Raw genomic sequence first — 17,097 nt, 5'->3', positions numbered from 1 at the left:
TGTGACCAGCAGCATGTATCGAGATTCCCTTACATTAGCTAGACGGCTAGCTAGTCACGATCCACCAGCTGCGTCAAGCTCGTCTTTTCTGATGCAGTCTAACGCACGTAATAAGCATTGTGGCCAGTTTTGGGCGGCGAGTCCACTGCTGCCGCGTCCCGTCTGTGTGTCTGTTCTTGTTTCGTCCCCCTCACCTGTTCCCGTATCCACTCGATGCAAACAAGGAAAAAGGTGCATTTTCTCGTTTGTTGACTTCCAATGCTGACTGGTTAGGCCGATCCCAGCAGAAGAAAAAGTACCATCGGCTCTGCTGTGCTAAGTCCAAACCTGTGGAGACTCGAGAGGGCAAGATAGATATATATGCAGATAGCAGCCAGCTCAGATGAGTCTCATATTTGGGGGAAATGTTTTCAGTATTAGATAGACCATCTCATTCATATCACAACATTCGTTAATTGCTCAATATCAATTGTCGGTAACTACCGTATGGGGTGTTGTTGGTGGAAAGGTGCATTAGGTCCCGCGACAGATGCACGGGCAAACGTCACCCTGAAATATTGGTTCTGCCGTCTGTGTGTGCATGATAGTCTGCATATCACGAACCTGCAATATCTCTGACTTTCGGGGCTCCTTTCGAAAAGCCTGAGAAACCCCAGCAGACGAAGTGTTCGCCCTCTACAAACTCGGCAGTGTGGACAGTGATCGACCTTGCATCTTGCTACGGCGGACGGTCGAACTTGGTATAAGGAGAACCAGTCATTATCCCAAGGGATGGATGCATCGTTTCTTCTTCTGCTTTATTTTCTCTTATTACTCTCTTTCTTTCTTTCTGTTCTCTTCTATGCCCCACAGGTCTTGGCGAAGTCCATCTCCAAGCCATGTTTTGGACAGCAATGATAAGTTACACGGCTCTAACTGGCTTGGTGTAAGTCAGTTAGTGAGTGTAACCTTAACCTACCGTAGCAGGCAGCCCCAATTGTAACAATATCGTACATGTGTATTCATACATGTCTATACTTATTTGCTGCTCTCTTCTCCAGGCTGTACAGTCCCTTACTTCCAATCAAATATCTACTCAAGAACTACCAAGCGACAAGCTCTACCTGCCTTGCCTTGTTTGAGTAGCAGTCACTACTGCCCATGCCATGTCCAAGGTCTGCCTTTTCCAACAAGCCGAATGCGCTCTCCCCGAGTCCGGTCTAACATGCTCTTCAACCATTTCCTGAGAACATGGTTCAGGGTCCCGACGAGCCTCTACCTATCGATGTTGTCTGTCTGCTATATATTGTTGGATGAGATGGCGTCACCTAGTGGTGCAACCTTAGCCCGGGCCCTTGACTTATAGAACAAAACGTCGACAGTCCCATGTTACCTAGAGCGATAACTGCGACGACACCCCATAAAATAAACACTTCCCCTAGGCGGCAAGTAACCATCTTCGAGAAGAAGAGCCGTCGCTCGTTCTAACATAGGTAGCACATTCTCTCTTCTCCTATCCATAAATCGTGCGCATTTTCCATTACCTTTCTACCCACTTTCATCCAGAGTTTTGATCTCGGAACCGAGTGCGCAGTGTTCGGCCGGCTTCGGACCCAGATGGATGTACTTACTCATCGATACAGAACAATCATCATGTCTTACATATAAACGATAGTCTTCATTGCCTAAAGCAAAAAGACGATCACCGTTTTCCGGGGTTGAGAAAGCATTCACCTGAAGATACAAGCATCTATAGGCATTTCCATTGGTAAGATGCAAGTGGGCATAGAGCAAAAGTCACAAGTCACAATAGAGAGAGCAGCAAGCCAGAGCGAGTAGTTTGAACAAAAGTAAATAAATTAGATATTCTCGGTTTTCTTTCTACACGGAGCCTCCGTAGCGACCGAGGTGGTATCAAAAGTACAAGATCATAAGAAAAAAATAAAAGACAGTGTTTCCAACCGGTTACACGCCGCCCACCCAAGACCGACCGACCACTTCTATTTTGTGGGTTTTCTTCTATATTGTTTTTTGGATTTAGTCTTCCTCCTCGATAATGGTCTTCTGGGCGACGTAGTAACGGTCGCCACGCTCATCGCGCTCGTGCTCGACCGCGACCTTGCTGAGGTGGGTGAGGATGTTCTCCATCATGGTGTCCTGCTTCGAGCGCTTCTTGCGGCCGAGGTTGTCGAGGGTGGCCCAGCTGGAGAGGGCGTAGTAGATGATGCCGATGACGATAACGACGGCAATGGAGAAGAGCCAGATGACGACGATGGTGACGATGTCGACGGCGCCATTCTGGGACAGCTTAGGGTTCATGGACCAGGCGGTCTCCAAGCCGTGACCGCTGAACCAACCGAAGCCAGCGAAGAGGGAGGCCAGGATATCGACACCGAAGATGGCGCCGACCAGCTGCCACGAGGGGTAGGTCTCGAAACCGCGAGTGACGAAGATGAGCCAGTTCTCAGTAAGGGCCACTTGGAGGAAGAGCATCTCCTGGACACCGCCGTAGTTCTGGATGATACCACCGCTGGGGAGCCAGAGGGTACCGCGCAGGATCCAGGTACCGATGGCCAGCAGGACACCGAGGACGACGGAAATGATCCAGATCTTGGGCAGTTGCCACTCGACAGGTCGCTTCTCAAAGTGGGCGTTATCGTAGGCAACAGCAATGGTGGCAAGATCGGCAAAGAGAGCGATGAAGACAACCAGGTCAGCACGGATAGTCTCGTTAATGATGACCATAGAGGTGACGAGGTAGATCTCGAGATGCAGGCAGAGGGCGATACGGTACTGGATGTAGGCCTTCATGCGCTGGAAGATTTGACGGGAGATCTTGATGGCGGAGACGATAGTGCTGAGACCAGGAGCGAGGAAGACGATATCGGCGGCAGCTTGAGCGGCTTCAGTAGAGCCTTCGACAGCAATACCACAGTCAGATTTCTTCAGGGAAGGAGCATCGTTCACACCGTCACCAGTCATAGCCGTCAAGTGACCGCGTTGCTGAAGCATTTCAACGACCTGGTACTTGTGTTCGGGGAAGACTTCAGCGAAACCATCAGCGCGCTCGCAAAGATCGTGGACACTGGTACCGGGCATGCCAGAGTGAATAAGCTTGTCGGAGTTGTAAACCTTAGAACCCAGGTTAAGCATGTGGCAGGTCTCCTTGGCAATAGCAATGGCATCACCAGTAAGCATCTTAACCGAGATACCAAGGGCCTGGGCCTCAGCAATAGTCTGGGCAGTGTCGCTACGGGGGAGGATCGAAGAGAGAGATCATGCCGAGCATTTCCCAGGGGCCATCTTCCTCTTGGACAGCAACAGCGAGCGAACGGAAACCACGGCGAGCGAGTTCAGTGGCCTTCTCACGGAAGAGTGCTGCCTGCTCCTCGGTGCAGTTGCTCAGAGCGAGAACGGCCTTGGGGGCACCCTTGGCACAAGTGTAGCGGACACCCTGGTGGGTACAGACGGCAGTGATACGCTTGGAGACGGGGTCGAAAGGAGTGAACTTCTCCGTCTTCCAGCCTTCGCTGATCATTTCCTTGGCCTTAGGGTAGCGCTTGAGGGTAAGAATGGTGATCTTGTCAATGGGGTCGAGGTTCTTGATGTTGTGGGACGAGGCCAGAGCAGCGACAGCCATCATCCAATTGATGTCGACACCCTCCATGACGAAAGGCTCACGGACGGACAGTTGGTTGGCAGTGAGAGTTCCGGTCTTGTCAGAGCACAAGATGTCAACACCAGCGAGAGACTCGATAGCGGTGAGCTTCTGGACAATGGCCTTCTCCTCAGCCAAGTAGGCAGCACCGACAGCCAGGGTGGTAGTGGTAACGACGGGCAGACCGACCGGTACACCGATGATGAGCAGAATCAGGGCGTAGTGGAGCAGGTTGATGGAGCTGTCAGAAGGAAGGGCGATGTTGAGGTTGCGGTAGAAACCACCGATCCAGGCAACAAGAATCCAGAAGACGACGAGAACCAAGAGACTAGCACCGATAGAGTTCATGATGGCCTTGAAATGACCGGAGTCCTTCGCACCCTGAACCAAAGTGGCAGTCCTTCCGACGAATGAAGCCTGGGCACCAGAAGTGACAACACCGTAAGCCTTGCCGCGCTTGCAACCAGTGGTGTAGTAGACGGTGTCGGTCATGTACTTCTCGACAGCGAGGGATTCTCCGGTGATGGCAGACTGATCGATAGCGACAATAGCGTGGCCTATATGAGGGGTGCCTTCATCATCCTCGGGGTCGAATTTCTTCTCCTTATCAGCAGACCCGCCACTCTGGGCACTCAGCTCAGCTCGGTACTGCTCCTGGCCCTTAGGGTTGTCGTAGTCGCAGATCAGGCGAGCATCAGCAGGAACAACCATGCCTTCTTCAATGACGATGATGTCACCAGGGACAAGTTCTCTAGCTCGGATCTCTTCTTCTTTGCCGTTACGAACAACAAGTGCCTTCATGGCGATGTCGCCCTTCAGACTAGCAACAACATCGGCAGCTTGCTTCTCCTGGTACCAACCAACGATGGCGTTGAGGAGCAGAATACCGATGATGATACCAGCGTCAAGCCAATCCTGAAGACCGAGGGCAAGGATGAAAGCGACTTCCATAACTGAACGAAGTTGTTAGTAAAAGCCCAAGTGGGTAGATATGTTGGTGACCACTTACCATAGAGGACCGGACCACGGAAGAAACCGATGAACTTGAGAAGCATGTTCTCTTTCTCCGCGGAAAGCTCATTCCATCCGGACTGCTTACGTCTCCGCTCGACCTCAAGGTTGTCAAGACCCTTATGGATGTCGGTCTTGACCCATTCTGCCGGGGTCTGGAAGTCGCTCTTGGATGCCGTATTGGCTCCAGATTTACCGCTCTTCCAGAAGGCCCACCACGGAGCCTTCTTTCCTTCACTGGAAAAGTCTTCCTCCTCTTCTGTCTCCGCGTTGGGATCCCGGTAGGTATCGACGAAACGAACCAAGCTGTGATTAATCGGTCAGATTGAAGCCAAATATAATAGACGTTGAAAATAGGTAGAGGACACTTACGCGCTGTACTCATCCATGTACGGGTTCTCGCCTTGTGGGTTTTGTTTTACCGTTTCCGGCGATGGTCCGACGTCGTTGTTTCTCTGGCTCTCCGTGAGGAAGCTTCCCGACTCGAGATCGGCACCTTCCTCCATAGCGGCGGCGGTGTATTCGGGGTTGCTCTTGTGGCCACCGAGACCTTTCAACTTCTTTAGATTAGGTGCCATGGCGTAACAGTCCAGCTGTAGAAACAGAAGAAGAAATCAGGAGCAAGCAACGAAAGCCGGAGCTACGGGAGCGACCACGGGATATACCGATATACCACGGAAGAGAGACAAGAGGAGGTAGATTGGGCGTAAGGAAGAAGAGTAGAGAGATTCATCCAAACGTTGGATGAAGCCAGTACTTATAGGAAGTCGGCCCCCATACCGACGATGGCCGGAGAGCTGCCGCAACTGCCATGTCTTGGCCCGTTTCCTCTGAAGCAGCCAGGGACCCGAATAGTTGCAGGCGACAACTCCACCGACGCCAATTTGATTTGGCGGGTTCTCAGGTGAAGGCCCTTTTCTGGAGAGCGGAGGCGAGATGGAGATCTCATTATACGGCTAGGATGCCTTCCATGATGGGACGAAATGTCCCGGAACTGGCCTATCAGAGACGTCCATCTCCAGTATCACTACTGGGGTGTCTCCGACAAAAAGGGAACACGATGTAGCGTTGATCGGTTTCGCGAGGCTAGTTCGGGCTACCGTTGAAATTAGACATGGGATCCTCCACGCCAAGTAATTTTTCCAGAGACAATAGAGGTGAAGTGATCTGAAAATGCCTCACCACGGACGAATAAGCGTCGGGCGACGTAACCAAAATCTCTTCAAGAGTTGCAACAGCTCCGGGTGATCACGTACCCCTGCCATGGTTTCAGCATCGATGGAGCTTGAAACAGCGCTATATCGCGGCTCTATAGCGGCACGTGACCATGAGAGATAAGGGAGACCCCTACCCCCAATCTCGCGCCCTCGTTACTTCAAACTCGGTCACAAACTGCATGAAAGTCGACTGGTGAGCTACAGTACATACAGTACGTGGGTTTTCGCCTAGAAACATGATCTTCAGATGGAGCAGAAACAAAATATCGGCAAGTGCCCCCTGGGCGTGCCGGACAGCCAATAACATTGTGATAGCTGAGGGCTACCTGGCGCCAGGCGCTAAGCAGGGACAGAAGAGATGATCGATTTTAAAATAGATAAGACGTGACGGAAACTGCCAAGCTCCCCTGTGTCGAGAAGAAGACGTCGAGGAATGACTCGTCCAGAACAAAGCAGCTACAAGAGCGAATATGCTCCGGCGTCAGAGAAACGTACCGGCACGCTTTGTACATTGCTAGTACAAATAACGCATGCCGCTTGCCGTGCAGCCTGCAAGGTCGGAATAGTGGCAACGGGGCAGGTTCCTGGCTAGTCGGCCTCGGGCTTAGGCATGTGGGCTAGAGCCCTCTCAATCGCGTTATGGTAACAACAACTCTAACCAGGATGTCATTTCTCCGCAACTCCGTCCAAGATGGAGCAGGGCGAGGAAGGTTACTGGAGCAGGTACCCGGTTTGGTTGATCTCCATAAGCAGGAGATTGTACAGTAGTCTCCGACCACCAGCCCCGGAAATAAACGCGCTCCCAGAAAAAAGCCTCAACGCTCACCGAGGCCAGCTTCAGATAACCGGAGCGTTATCGGGCGGGCCAGTGTGTATTGGTAGCGGGTCGTGGGCAAGGAACGGGAATTAGAAGCGAGGCGAGCTGAGCTGGCAAGGAAGGCGGGCTACGCTCTGACCCGCGCGGTCTCATCAAGGCCTAGCTTCTTCTCAAGTGCTTAGTCGGTCGGTCGTCCAGAAGGGTCGTCCGCACGGCTTCGGTCGAAACAGGTCCCTTTTTTCACTTTCCCAATTCCAAAAGGCGGCATCTGGACTCGCCTCCCCTCGTGGAAATGCGGCTGTATCTCGGAGACGGCGTTGACAGTGCTGCTTACCTATTATGGTGACAGTTTGGGAGTTTGGGAAGTGTATCCTGTATGATGAAACATTACGGACATCAGACATTTCCCCCCTTGGCGATGGGGGGTCGCGTTGGAAGTGGACACGAAAGCCCAGGTTGGAAAAGAGCTGCAAAAAGCTTGTCGCATCCCGTCGCCAGTGCCAGCCACGAGTGACGTGCTTAGACCGCGCTCTATGTGCTGGTTATGTGGCATCGAGTTTCTTGGCCAAAACAGACCGTAACTCCTTGGACAAAGGCAATGCTGCGTTAATATCTTTAACAACCAACGGCGTGGTGTTGATGGCGTAGAGAGGTCCAAAAAGCATACAGATCGGCAAGCTGGCCAAGACCCGTGAGCGTCAAGCTCGTAGGATCTTCGTTTTAGCCACCTGCCACTCCATGCTCGAGCATGCCAGATGCTAAATCTGGGGAGGGCAGTACTCCGTACGTTAAAAGGAATAGGGTCTGGGGATGTGGAGTCTGTTGTGCCGTATGTACTCAGTGTGTTGTCTTGATGACTTTGTTTCTAGCTGATCAAGGGCAGATGTGACTGAATGACGATGTTTCTCGCCGTTCACAGGAAGATCGACAGAAACCGCTGGATCATATGCTTGGTTCGTGTAAGAACTGGCGAAGCTTTCGACAAGAACGTCAAGAGATGGCTTATGCGCCAGCCAAGGTGAATCATATCTGCATGTTGCAATCCTTATGTGGTTGTATTCTTGGAATACACCAAACCAACGTTAGTTCGTGGTTGCTTCAAGACAATACGCGTAAGAGGCGAACATGTCGCAATGGGCCGCGAAGGACTTCAGTGTCTAAAACAGAAAATGCATCGAGATTTTTATCAAAGTACTCTGTAAGGGACATCAAGGATATTTAGGTGGTGTCTAGAAGTGGCAGAGCTGGGTAAAGAGGTAGAGAGGGTAATCTGCAATCCAATGGTTTACATGATCTTGAGCGCGGACTTTGGCTGCCAACCATCAAGGTGACAGGCCAGGTTCAATGCTTTGAGGCTCTCAGTCGCTTGCAGGCTTAGACCATGACTTCAGCCAATCCAGGTACATGGATTGTTTGGAGGAAAAGATTGGGCTGATAAGATAAGCGATAAGCTCGGAACCTCGAAATTTTGTTTTGTAGGCGGGACGAGAGAGGTCGCTTGTTGTAGGCTAGGTGGGATTTTACTATGCGAAGCCGAGATCAACCATTGCCCAATTGCACGACTTCTCGCTGAAACGAAGTCGGATTCTATTTTTAATACCAGTCTTTCCATTTCAGGCTGCTGCTGCTAGCAGTATTTCGACGACTCGAGATGAAGCGCAAGTTGGACGAGAACGACCAGCCGGCCGCCACTGGAAATGCTGAAACTGCAACCGCCTCATCGACGCCCGCCGCAGACGCAGGGACGACGGCCACCTGGGAGAGCCTCCGTCTCGACTCGCGCCTTCTGCAAGCCATTGCCAGCCAGAATTGGAAGAAACCAACTTTGGTGCAGAGCAAAGCAATTCCCTTAGCCCTCGACGGTCGCGATGTACTTGCAAAGGCGAAGACTGGCTCGGGTAAAACCTCAGTCTATGTTCTTCCTCTGCTGGAGGCTATACTCAAGCGCAAGCAGGTATGCATGGTTTCTTTTCGTCTTTACTGCGCAAGCCCAGCGTTTCGGACCGCAGTGTGCTAACCGACTGACTACAGACGACATCTGCGCCTTCGACGACAGCGCTCATCCTAGTTCCCACGAGGGAACTGGCAGACCAGGTGGTGAGGGTAATAGACACTTTTGCCACCTTCTGCAAGGATATCCAGACTGTCAAACTCTCCGAAAAGCTATCCGACGCTGTCACCCGAACACTCCTATCGAACCTACCCGATCTCGTAGTAGGCACACCCGCAAGGGTTCTGCAGGCTATCAAGAGCTCCGCGCTACCTCTCGACAGTCTGAAGCACTTGGTACTAGATGAGTCGGACCTGCTTCTCAGCTATGGCTACGACGAGAACCTTAAGACGATCGCCTCGACGATTCCCAAAGGAGTACAGACCATACTCACCTCAGCCACCTTGACATCTGATGTCGAAGCGGTGAAGGATCTATTCTGTCGCGACCCTGCGATACTGAATCTGGAGGAGAAGGACGACACGGAAGGTGGTGTTGATCAATTCTATGTGAAGGTACATATGCCCCATCGCGAATGTATAGTACCAGATCGCTAACAAGATCGGGTAGTGCGCTGAAGACGAAAAGTTCCTCTGCATTTATGTCATCTTCAAATTGCAGCTGATAAAGGGGAAATCTATTGGTAAGTCTCTGCCTGGCGTGCACCTATTCGAAGACGCAGTCTAACTCTTAGCAACAGTCTTTGTACATGACGTGGATCGGAGTTATCGATTGAAGCTGTACTTGGAGCAGTTCGGTATCCGAAGTACTGTCTTGAACTCAGAACTCCCCATCAACTCCAGGATTCACATCGTGCAACAATTCAGCCAAGGCGTGTACGATATTCTGATTGCATCGGATGAGCACGAAGTGCTAGGTGGTGAGGATGAGCAACAAGAAGATGCTGAAGAGCAACAAGATGGTGAAAGCGCAGACCGTAAAGATGATACGAGCAGCAACCCGCCAAAGAAGAAGCGGAAGGCCGCAAAACGCGACAAGGAGTATGGCGTAAGTCGTGGCATTGATTTCAAAGGAGTCGCGGCGGTGATCAACTTTGACCTTCCTACGTCTTCAAAATCTTAGTAAGTGTCGCGAGCATTCTGTACGCTTTTTGCGGGCCCCTGTTTCTAACCATACACAGTACGCACCGCATAGGCAGGACTGGACGAGCTGGTCAAAACGGCATATCTCTGTCCTTCGTGATTCCGAGCAATGAGTATCGCAAGCACATGCCAACCTCGATCGAGTCTACGGAGCATGACGAGAAGATACTGGCAAAGATCACGAGACAGCAAGCCAAGAAGGGCAAAGAGTTGAAGCCATACAATTTCGACAAGAAGTCACTGGACGCGTTCCGGTACCGCATGAACGACGCTCTACGTAAGTCCAATTGGAGTCCAATATTTTGTTGCTGTCTGCTAATACAACGACTTAGGTGCCGTAACGAAAGTTGCCATCAGAGAGGCACGAATCAGAGAGTTGAAGCAGGAGCTGGTCAAATCCGAGAAGTTGAAGCGACATTTCGAGGAGAACCCCGCGGAACTTCAGCACCTGAGGTAAGCGCTCCGTTTCAAGCTTCTCTATATCTCTCGAAACTAATCTGGATCTACAGGCATGACTCGGAGCTGAGGGCAGCGAGATTACAACCCCATTTGAAGCAGGTTCCCGATTACCTTCTTCCGCCGGATGGCAAAAAGGCTGTGTCCTCTCTTAATGTTGGATACGTGCCTCTTCGGAAACCCAAAGACGGCAAAGACCGAAAGAAGAAGGGAAAGAGGACTTTTACTCGGAAATCGGATCCACTCAAGTCGTTCAGGGGCAGGGGCAAGGGCAAGGGCAAATGAGCGTCACGTATGTAGCCAATAATGATACCATTGCAGCTTTTGCAGGCCAGAATGATCCTCAAACTACTGTTCTCTTGGACACACTTGCCTACCCATATGTATGGCCAACACCGTAACCTGGGCAGTAGGCCAGAGGTAAGGGCTGCTGGGGACCCCTTTGTGTTGCCTACTGTTCGAAAGAGAAATGAAGCATTTTATGTGACCATATCCTGTTACATGGTTCATGAAGCCCGCTTCACCTTATATGTAACATATGCCATATAAGGAAATATGCGTAGCTTCAAGGCAGAACTCTAAGATTTGTCAATAACTGAAACCATTGTCATTAGTTAATACTGTATCGTGAACGAACGTTGATTTTGAACAGAAATACCTATACATGTCACATGCTGGTCCCGTCAGACTAAATGACTACACATTTGATTATAGTTCTTTGAGGTTCTGCCAGAAATACATACGGATAAGCATGGTCCATATGAGTAGAGATCTCGATTCGCGATGTCGTGTTTAATTTCCATTGTGGAGTGTATACCATGTGCTACAAGCGGGCCTGGCGCGCATGATGGAAGTAATATGGCATACAGCAACATGGCCAGCGCACTCCAACAATCAACCACGGGAAGAAGAAAGCTGGTTGGTGGTGGGCCCAGCTTCTGCAGGGCACGACATTGCTGGCAACAACGCACCCCGAAGCTTATAGACGTCAACAACGCTGGTTACTTTCCAACTCACAAGTTGCAAGTCTCCCCGTATGTGCGAGGCTGAGTACTTTAGGTATAGCAGGTCGGTTGACAGACAGTAACTGTACGTATGACTCTGAATACGTGGGGAGGGTAGCCCTAGAATGATAGAAAGTTTGACACGAGCATCTATTTCGGCTATAAATACGCGCAGTATTGGCTTGGTAGCCAGCATACTGCCTAATTTTTCTCTTCTCTTCCAGGCTTACTCGATGCCTCTATCCCCAAACCACTTGTTGGCTTACTAGATTGTATGTTGTGGCATAATGCTTTCAACTGCAGTGAATCTATCGTTCTGGCCCAGGTTGGGCAGTGTTCTCAAGTTTCCAGATAATGGTCAATTTTGAGTCCGTCCTCGTGTTGGCTCACTACAGCATAGCGACTCGTAACAGCCATGTTCGCAAGCAGTACTACCTGAAGGGGCCCGGATACTCCCATGGACAGAATGCAAGTCCGAATAGAGCGTTGCTATGACCCCGGGACATTCTCAGTGACGATAATGCTTAGTACTAGTCAACTATGGTCAATAAGGGGGTACTTATACTTCCCACAACGAGAGTTTATTTCCATCTTGTAGTAGCAACAGGAGCGAATCGGATATTGCGTACATGTAGCTTCCAGTTGAACAAATACAAGTCATCTAGATATGTGATGTTTAGTAAGATATTGATCTTCTACCTCGACCCTAAAAAGAATAACAGGGTACTCCATCCGTATCTTCCACAACAGTAAGCCCTCAGTCACATATCGCCAAAGCCAGCCCCGATGCCTGTATGAGCGTGATGAAGCACATGATGGCCAACAGAAGATCATCCCTATGCCGAATAATGAAAAATGAATAGCAGCCAGTCCAGGGAGCAGACAAAATTACATGCACCTGACACTGACACCAAAGGGATGTATGGTGGTTCATTTTCTTCATCAACATCGTGTTCCGGTCCTACCACAGAAAAAAGAGCCTCCTACCATCGCTCTGTTGCGGCGTACAACAGACCTCCCAGTGTACATGGCATGCCTAATTACGAAACATAGCCAATATTCAGGTGCGAGAGACATCACGTGGGCAATTGCAATTGCGTTTCTAACGATACGTGTAGCCCATTTCATTCACCAAGACGACCCCAATATACATACAGAAATCCAATTAAAGCCCAAAGAGCCCATGTAGGCGAGTCACTTCTATATTATCCTAGAATCAACTCCTGATGCTCCACGCTTTGGTCGTGGAGTTGCATCGAACGCCGTCCGCCGTATACACAATGAAAGCATATCAAATCGATTTTGTGCGTGGTGATTCGCTCACTAACCCTGAACGCCGCGATACCCTGAGTTGGCTCAATCCAAGAGCCACGCTCTCCGCTTCCTCCTCCTTCCTTGCGCGCCTCTTCTCCTTGAACTGCTTGAGCTCCGTCTTGCTGGGCTTCTTGCCGGAGCGCTCTGCCTTGAGACTTCGGCCGTCATGGGAATTGGCAGCAGCATCTACATCGAAGAACGAATTCATCTGTCGCCGGGACTTGGACTCGTCATTGTGCCTGTCGGGGTTCTGATCGTCGGCTTGCCAACGACCAGTAAAGCGATTGAAGGATCCTATGGCGGCATAGGCAGCCTCTGTGCTGGGGATTGGGGCCTGGCCAGCTTCTGGCGCCTCGCTTGGCTGGGCATACCACGCGTTGGGATCGTAATCGCCATGGATGGCAGGATTGTACCCTCCGGCGGGCGGCTTCTCGTTCTTGGGCAGTTCTGGTACGCCAGGCGCAGTAGGCGCAGCAGGCGCGGAGGCCGCGGCGGCAGGAGCACTCGCGCCACCAGTCCTGGTCCTCGGGTTCTCCCACGTGCTCTCGTTCGTAATGCGATTGTAGAAAAAGTAAGCCTGATGTGTCGCATCCCAATGATAATCCCAACCATCATCCTCTGACTCTGGTACCGGTTCGCTGGGCAGCGGAGGCGCTGAGTCGCTTTGCGATACCTCTCGTGTCGATGGATCTACTGGCGAAGCCTCGCCCGACTCTCGCGACTCTTGAGACTCGGCGGGCGAAGCTGGCGGCGAATTCGGCTCTGAGGGGTTGGTCTTTTCCACTTCTGTGGGCTGAGGCTCGACATTGGTATCGGAGGCCTGGCGTGGTTGTGCCTCGGAGGTCGAGGGTGTCGCCTCGTCAGGCATGGGTGAATTGGTGGCGGAAGTCATGATCACTTTGGGTTCTCCGGGGATTCCGACAACTTATATCATTGGCAAATCCTGATTCTGTTAGCAGGGTGTCATGTACAAATCACAAGGGTGATAAACATCATATCCGGCAACACTGAAGATGGACCAAAAGCCCGTACGATGAAATGAAGCTATCAACGCCAGCTTTTCTCGCTGGCTGGGTGGATGCTTGTTCACCAGCCGGGTCTCCAGCGCGTGTTCTGCGGAATAACGTTTACTAGTCCGGTGACTTGTACTGGAAGAATTGACCTGGAGTCCAGGTAAAAAGGCCCTACCCTAGGAGAAATCAAGTGCATACATCAAATAGATGTAGTAGATTCTGATGCTGTTGATGATGGCAATGATATGATGTTGGTTCTGGTTTCAGTTCCCGATTTCTCGAAATTGATGGAAGCCAAAGGAGAGCCTTCTAAGGTTAATGTTCACCTGCGCACTGCACTTACCCAGGACCAGATAATCGTTATCGGGCTTATCGTCCAACGTCAGGTACCACCTCCCGTCAGGTACCACCTCCGGTCAAGTCGGGTGATTTTATTTGAAGTACGTCCTCCCCACTGTGACTTCCACTTGCATGTATTAATCGGGCTTCGGAGAATCCATTATCCAAGTCTCTCCCACACCTGCACCTGCACCTCCAGCTCCAGCAGCTGCCCGCATCCATCAGCCATCTCTCCGATGGGAACGGTGAGTGGATTTGGCTTATCCACACCCGGCACACGGCTGCTCCCGATCTAACATGACGCAGATCGCATCATCACACTCCGATCAGATACATGCTACAGTACTTCAGGGTGTACTGACGCTCTCTCACTGCATGTGTCCTTATCAATATCATGTGATATGTCCTACGCTGTATGTCTGTCATGTGCAGCTGTGACGGACGGGAAGCACTGCACCAGAAACAACATCTCATGTCTCTGGCAAACAACAAGGGCAGCTGAAAAGGGAGGTACTGGGTATCTGACAGGCGTACTGTACGCCAAGCTCTGCCACCCGCGTTCCCGTCGCTTACGCGCCCGTTTTCCGTTGACTGCTCCAATGGGCTGAAGACACCGGTGTTCCACGTTGTTGGCTGGCTTCTGCTAGTTTTGTTCCAAGCCATCTTATACGGCGGTACATGCAGCCAACTCGAGGCGAGGAGGCAACCAGGTAAAAGCTCCCACCGTTCTTGTGCGACTTGTCGTCCATGGGCAATTAATGACCAGACGAATATTCGTTGCTTCCCAACCCTGGAGTGAGCTAATTTTAGCCCGGTCGTATTGCATTCTGTGCGCCCTTGAGCCAGACCGGTCTGCTGGTGGTGTGCCTCTTTCGCATTGCTGGATTTGCTTTTATTGCTCGGCAAATCCCGAGTATAGTATTTTGGAAGTTGATCAGCCAACTACTGGATGTCTCATTTCCTTTCGAATCCCTTATAGAGAGAGCTCTTTGCGATACTGCCCACCCAATGGCAATGATGAGGAAGTGGTCGATCTTCTATTTCCCTTATCGTACGAGCGGTTTTCCACCCGACGATTCCCCAATAACGTTACCACTTTACAATTCAGCCATTTAGCCAGATGATGCACTCTACTTTATCCAACGACAACCTCAACATACACCGCAGCAGCTTGTTCTGGCCAAACCCTTGAACATGACCGGCCAAGCCCTACCAAGCTGCATCTTTTCTTTGTCTGGAGGGTCTAGATTCCCCCATTGGGTGGAGAAAGCGGCAGCATTTCGACCCTGTGCCTGGATGCACCGTCCGTAGGTCCCGATGAAGCACCTCCCGTGCGGGTTAGCTTGAGCAGGAGCATTGCCTTGGCTGGGCGCTTCGCCGCACCATACCATCCCCAACACACTCGTTGTCTACCCGCCCTCTCTTTTTGCATTTTTATACTCTAACCTAGGCATTGCAGCTACCCCAAACATCCATATCATGTGCGTGGGGTCTACGGGGTTGTTTGTCCAGGAACATCGTCCTGCTGCATCATCCCATATCAACCGCTCGCCTCGCTTCTGCAGAACCGACATATAATAACAAGTCGCGTTTCCGCTTGCTCGGTTGTCCTATAATTGCTCTCTCATATCTCTCTCTTCGCTGCATTGCTTGCTCCATCATATTTGCTACGCCTGATAACCAATATCTCAACGGGCGGAGCTGGTGGTTACAAACGGTGGGCCTAAGTGACTGACTTACAATGGCCTTCACAAATCCGAGATCATGTTTGCTGGCCGGTCTCGCCATGACGGTGTTGACCAAGGCAGACGATTTTCAGGAAACCAGTGACAACGATTGCGATTGCTTCGTTACGAACGGGACTAACGCCCACTACTTCACCAATCACAAGTTTTATGACTTCCGGTCCCTGTCTGAGTACGCCAACGTGCCGGAACCCATCAATGATCCGCAAGATAGCAGCAACGCACCACTCGCCAGTGACTATTTTAAGCAGAGCCCATGGTCGGATTCGTGGGGGATACAGGCCTGGGACAACAGCGTCAACTTACAGGAAGGCGAGGCCAAACTCCTCATGGTCAACTCGGCCAGCAACGTCTACATTGGGAAGAACAAGGACCCGGACCCAGCGTCTGACACGTTCTTGACGCTCCGGACCATGAGGCATGACGAGTTCCAGTCTGCCGCCGAGTTCGAGTCGATCCCTTGTAGCTATCACTTCCTCTCGGCGCGCATCTACGCTCGCACTGTCGGCGCCAAGGGTGCCATCGCCGCCATGTTCACCTACCGCAAGAGCGACGACCCCAACCTGATCCAGGAAGCGGACTTGGAGATCCGCACCATCGATCCGCCCGACACTATCCAGTACACGAACCAGCCGTCGTACAGCCGTACGGGCGATGCGGTCAGCCAGGCCACCCAGAACGCCACGGTCCCGCGCAGCTGGGAGGAGTGGTCGGTCCACCGCGTCGACTGGAACCCCAAGACGACGACGTGGTACGTCGACGGCCAGAACGTCTCGCAGATCGGGTTCCAGACGCCGCGCGACCCGGCCCAGGTTATCTTCAACATGTGGAGCGAGGGCACCGCCTGGACCGGCAACATGACCCGCGGCGACGCGGCCTACATGCAGATCCAGTGGATCGAGCTGCTGTACAACTCGACGGGCGACGCCACGACGAACAGCAACAGTAATGTGCGGCACGCTGTGGGGACCAGACTCGCCAGGCGGAAGGACGATGCTTGCAACAAGGTCTGCAGCGTGGACGAGTCGCATAAGATCGGCACGGCTGTGTTGGTCGTAAGCGATGCGTCGTCGACTATGAGGGTTTATTCGCCGCTGGGCTTTGCTGCTGCATTCTTGATCATGCTATTTGCCATGGTTTAGATATAATCTAGAGGCTTGGGCTTATTTTATTCTATTCTATTTTATTTTATTTTATTTTATTTTATTTTATTTTATTTCTAAAATCTATTTCTTGGGATACAAATGAGGAGTACAGCAGGTTATCGAGTCGGGAGTTTTTTTTAGCGGCGGCTCAATAAGATATTAAATCATGATACACATTGTTTCGTTCCTTGTGCCTCGATCTTGCGCGAAATGTCGGCGTGAAAATTTCCCCTCTGCAACCCCAGGACAATAGATACAGGCCACAGGCCGTTTTCATATTGCGGAACACTAAGCTGTCTGCTCGTT

The 17,097-nt window shown here is 51.3% G+C and overlaps 5 protein-coding genes across 5 annotated transcripts; 2 read left to right on the top strand and 3 right to left on the bottom strand.

Moving 5' to 3' along the window:
* Positions 1 to 2,016: 2,016 nt before the first annotated feature.
* On the bottom strand, positions 2,017 to 3,177 carry PG994_003831 (Plasma membrane ATPase; the record flags this gene model as incomplete). Its single annotated transcript, XM_066855240.1, has 1 exon — positions 2,017 to 3,177. One exon carries the CDS (start codon positions 3,175 to 3,177, stop codon positions 2,017 to 2,019), a length of 1,161 nt encoding a protein of 386 aa, XP_066719518.1.
* A 52-nt stretch (positions 3,178 to 3,229) lies between these two features.
* PG994_003830 (plasma membrane ATPase) lies at positions 3,230 to 5,226 on the bottom strand (the record flags this gene model as incomplete). The annotated part of the gene is made up of 3 exons (XM_066855239.1): positions 3,230 to 4,590; positions 4,647 to 4,954; positions 5,021 to 5,226. The coding sequence occupies 3 exons, from the start codon at positions 5,224 to 5,226 to the stop codon at positions 3,230 to 3,232; spliced, it is 1,875 nt and encodes a 624-aa protein (XP_066719517.1).
* A 3,107-nt stretch (positions 5,227 to 8,333) lies between these two features.
* PG994_003829 (P-loop containing nucleoside triphosphate hydrolase protein) lies at positions 8,334 to 10,516 on the top strand (the record flags this gene model as incomplete). Its single annotated transcript, XM_066855238.1, has 7 exons — positions 8,334 to 8,636; positions 8,714 to 9,187; positions 9,243 to 9,315; positions 9,373 to 9,754; positions 9,814 to 10,052; positions 10,108 to 10,228; positions 10,285 to 10,516. The coding sequence occupies 7 exons, from the start codon at positions 8,334 to 8,336 to the stop codon at positions 10,514 to 10,516; spliced, it is 1,824 nt and encodes a 607-aa protein (XP_066719516.1).
* Positions 10,517 to 12,526: 2,010 nt separating this feature from the next.
* Positions 12,527 to 13,441, bottom strand: PG994_003828 (uncharacterized protein; the record flags this gene model as incomplete). The annotated part of the gene is made up of 1 exon (XM_066855237.1): positions 12,527 to 13,441. The coding sequence occupies one exon, from the start codon at positions 13,439 to 13,441 to the stop codon at positions 12,527 to 12,529; it is 915 nt and encodes a 304-aa protein (XP_066719515.1).
* Positions 13,442 to 15,642: 2,201 nt separating this feature from the next.
* Positions 15,643 to 16,788, top strand: PG994_003827 (uncharacterized protein; the record flags this gene model as incomplete). Its single annotated transcript, XM_066855236.1, has 1 exon — positions 15,643 to 16,788. The coding sequence occupies one exon, from the start codon at positions 15,643 to 15,645 to the stop codon at positions 16,786 to 16,788; it is 1,146 nt and encodes a 381-aa protein (XP_066719514.1).
* Between the last annotated feature and the right edge of the window lie 309 nt (positions 16,789 to 17,097).

This window comes from Apiospora phragmitis (assembly GCF_038363925.1).
Source record: "Apiospora phragmitis strain CBS 135458 chromosome Unknown utg000004l:1.0-3135199.0:1.0-3139288.0, whole genome shotgun sequence".
In the NCBI taxonomy this organism is placed as follows: domain Eukaryota; kingdom Fungi; phylum Ascomycota; class Sordariomycetes; order Amphisphaeriales; family Apiosporaceae; genus Apiospora; species Apiospora phragmitis.
Note: the sequence above shows the minus strand (reverse complement) of the source record. Positions and strands in the feature narration are given on the sequence as shown.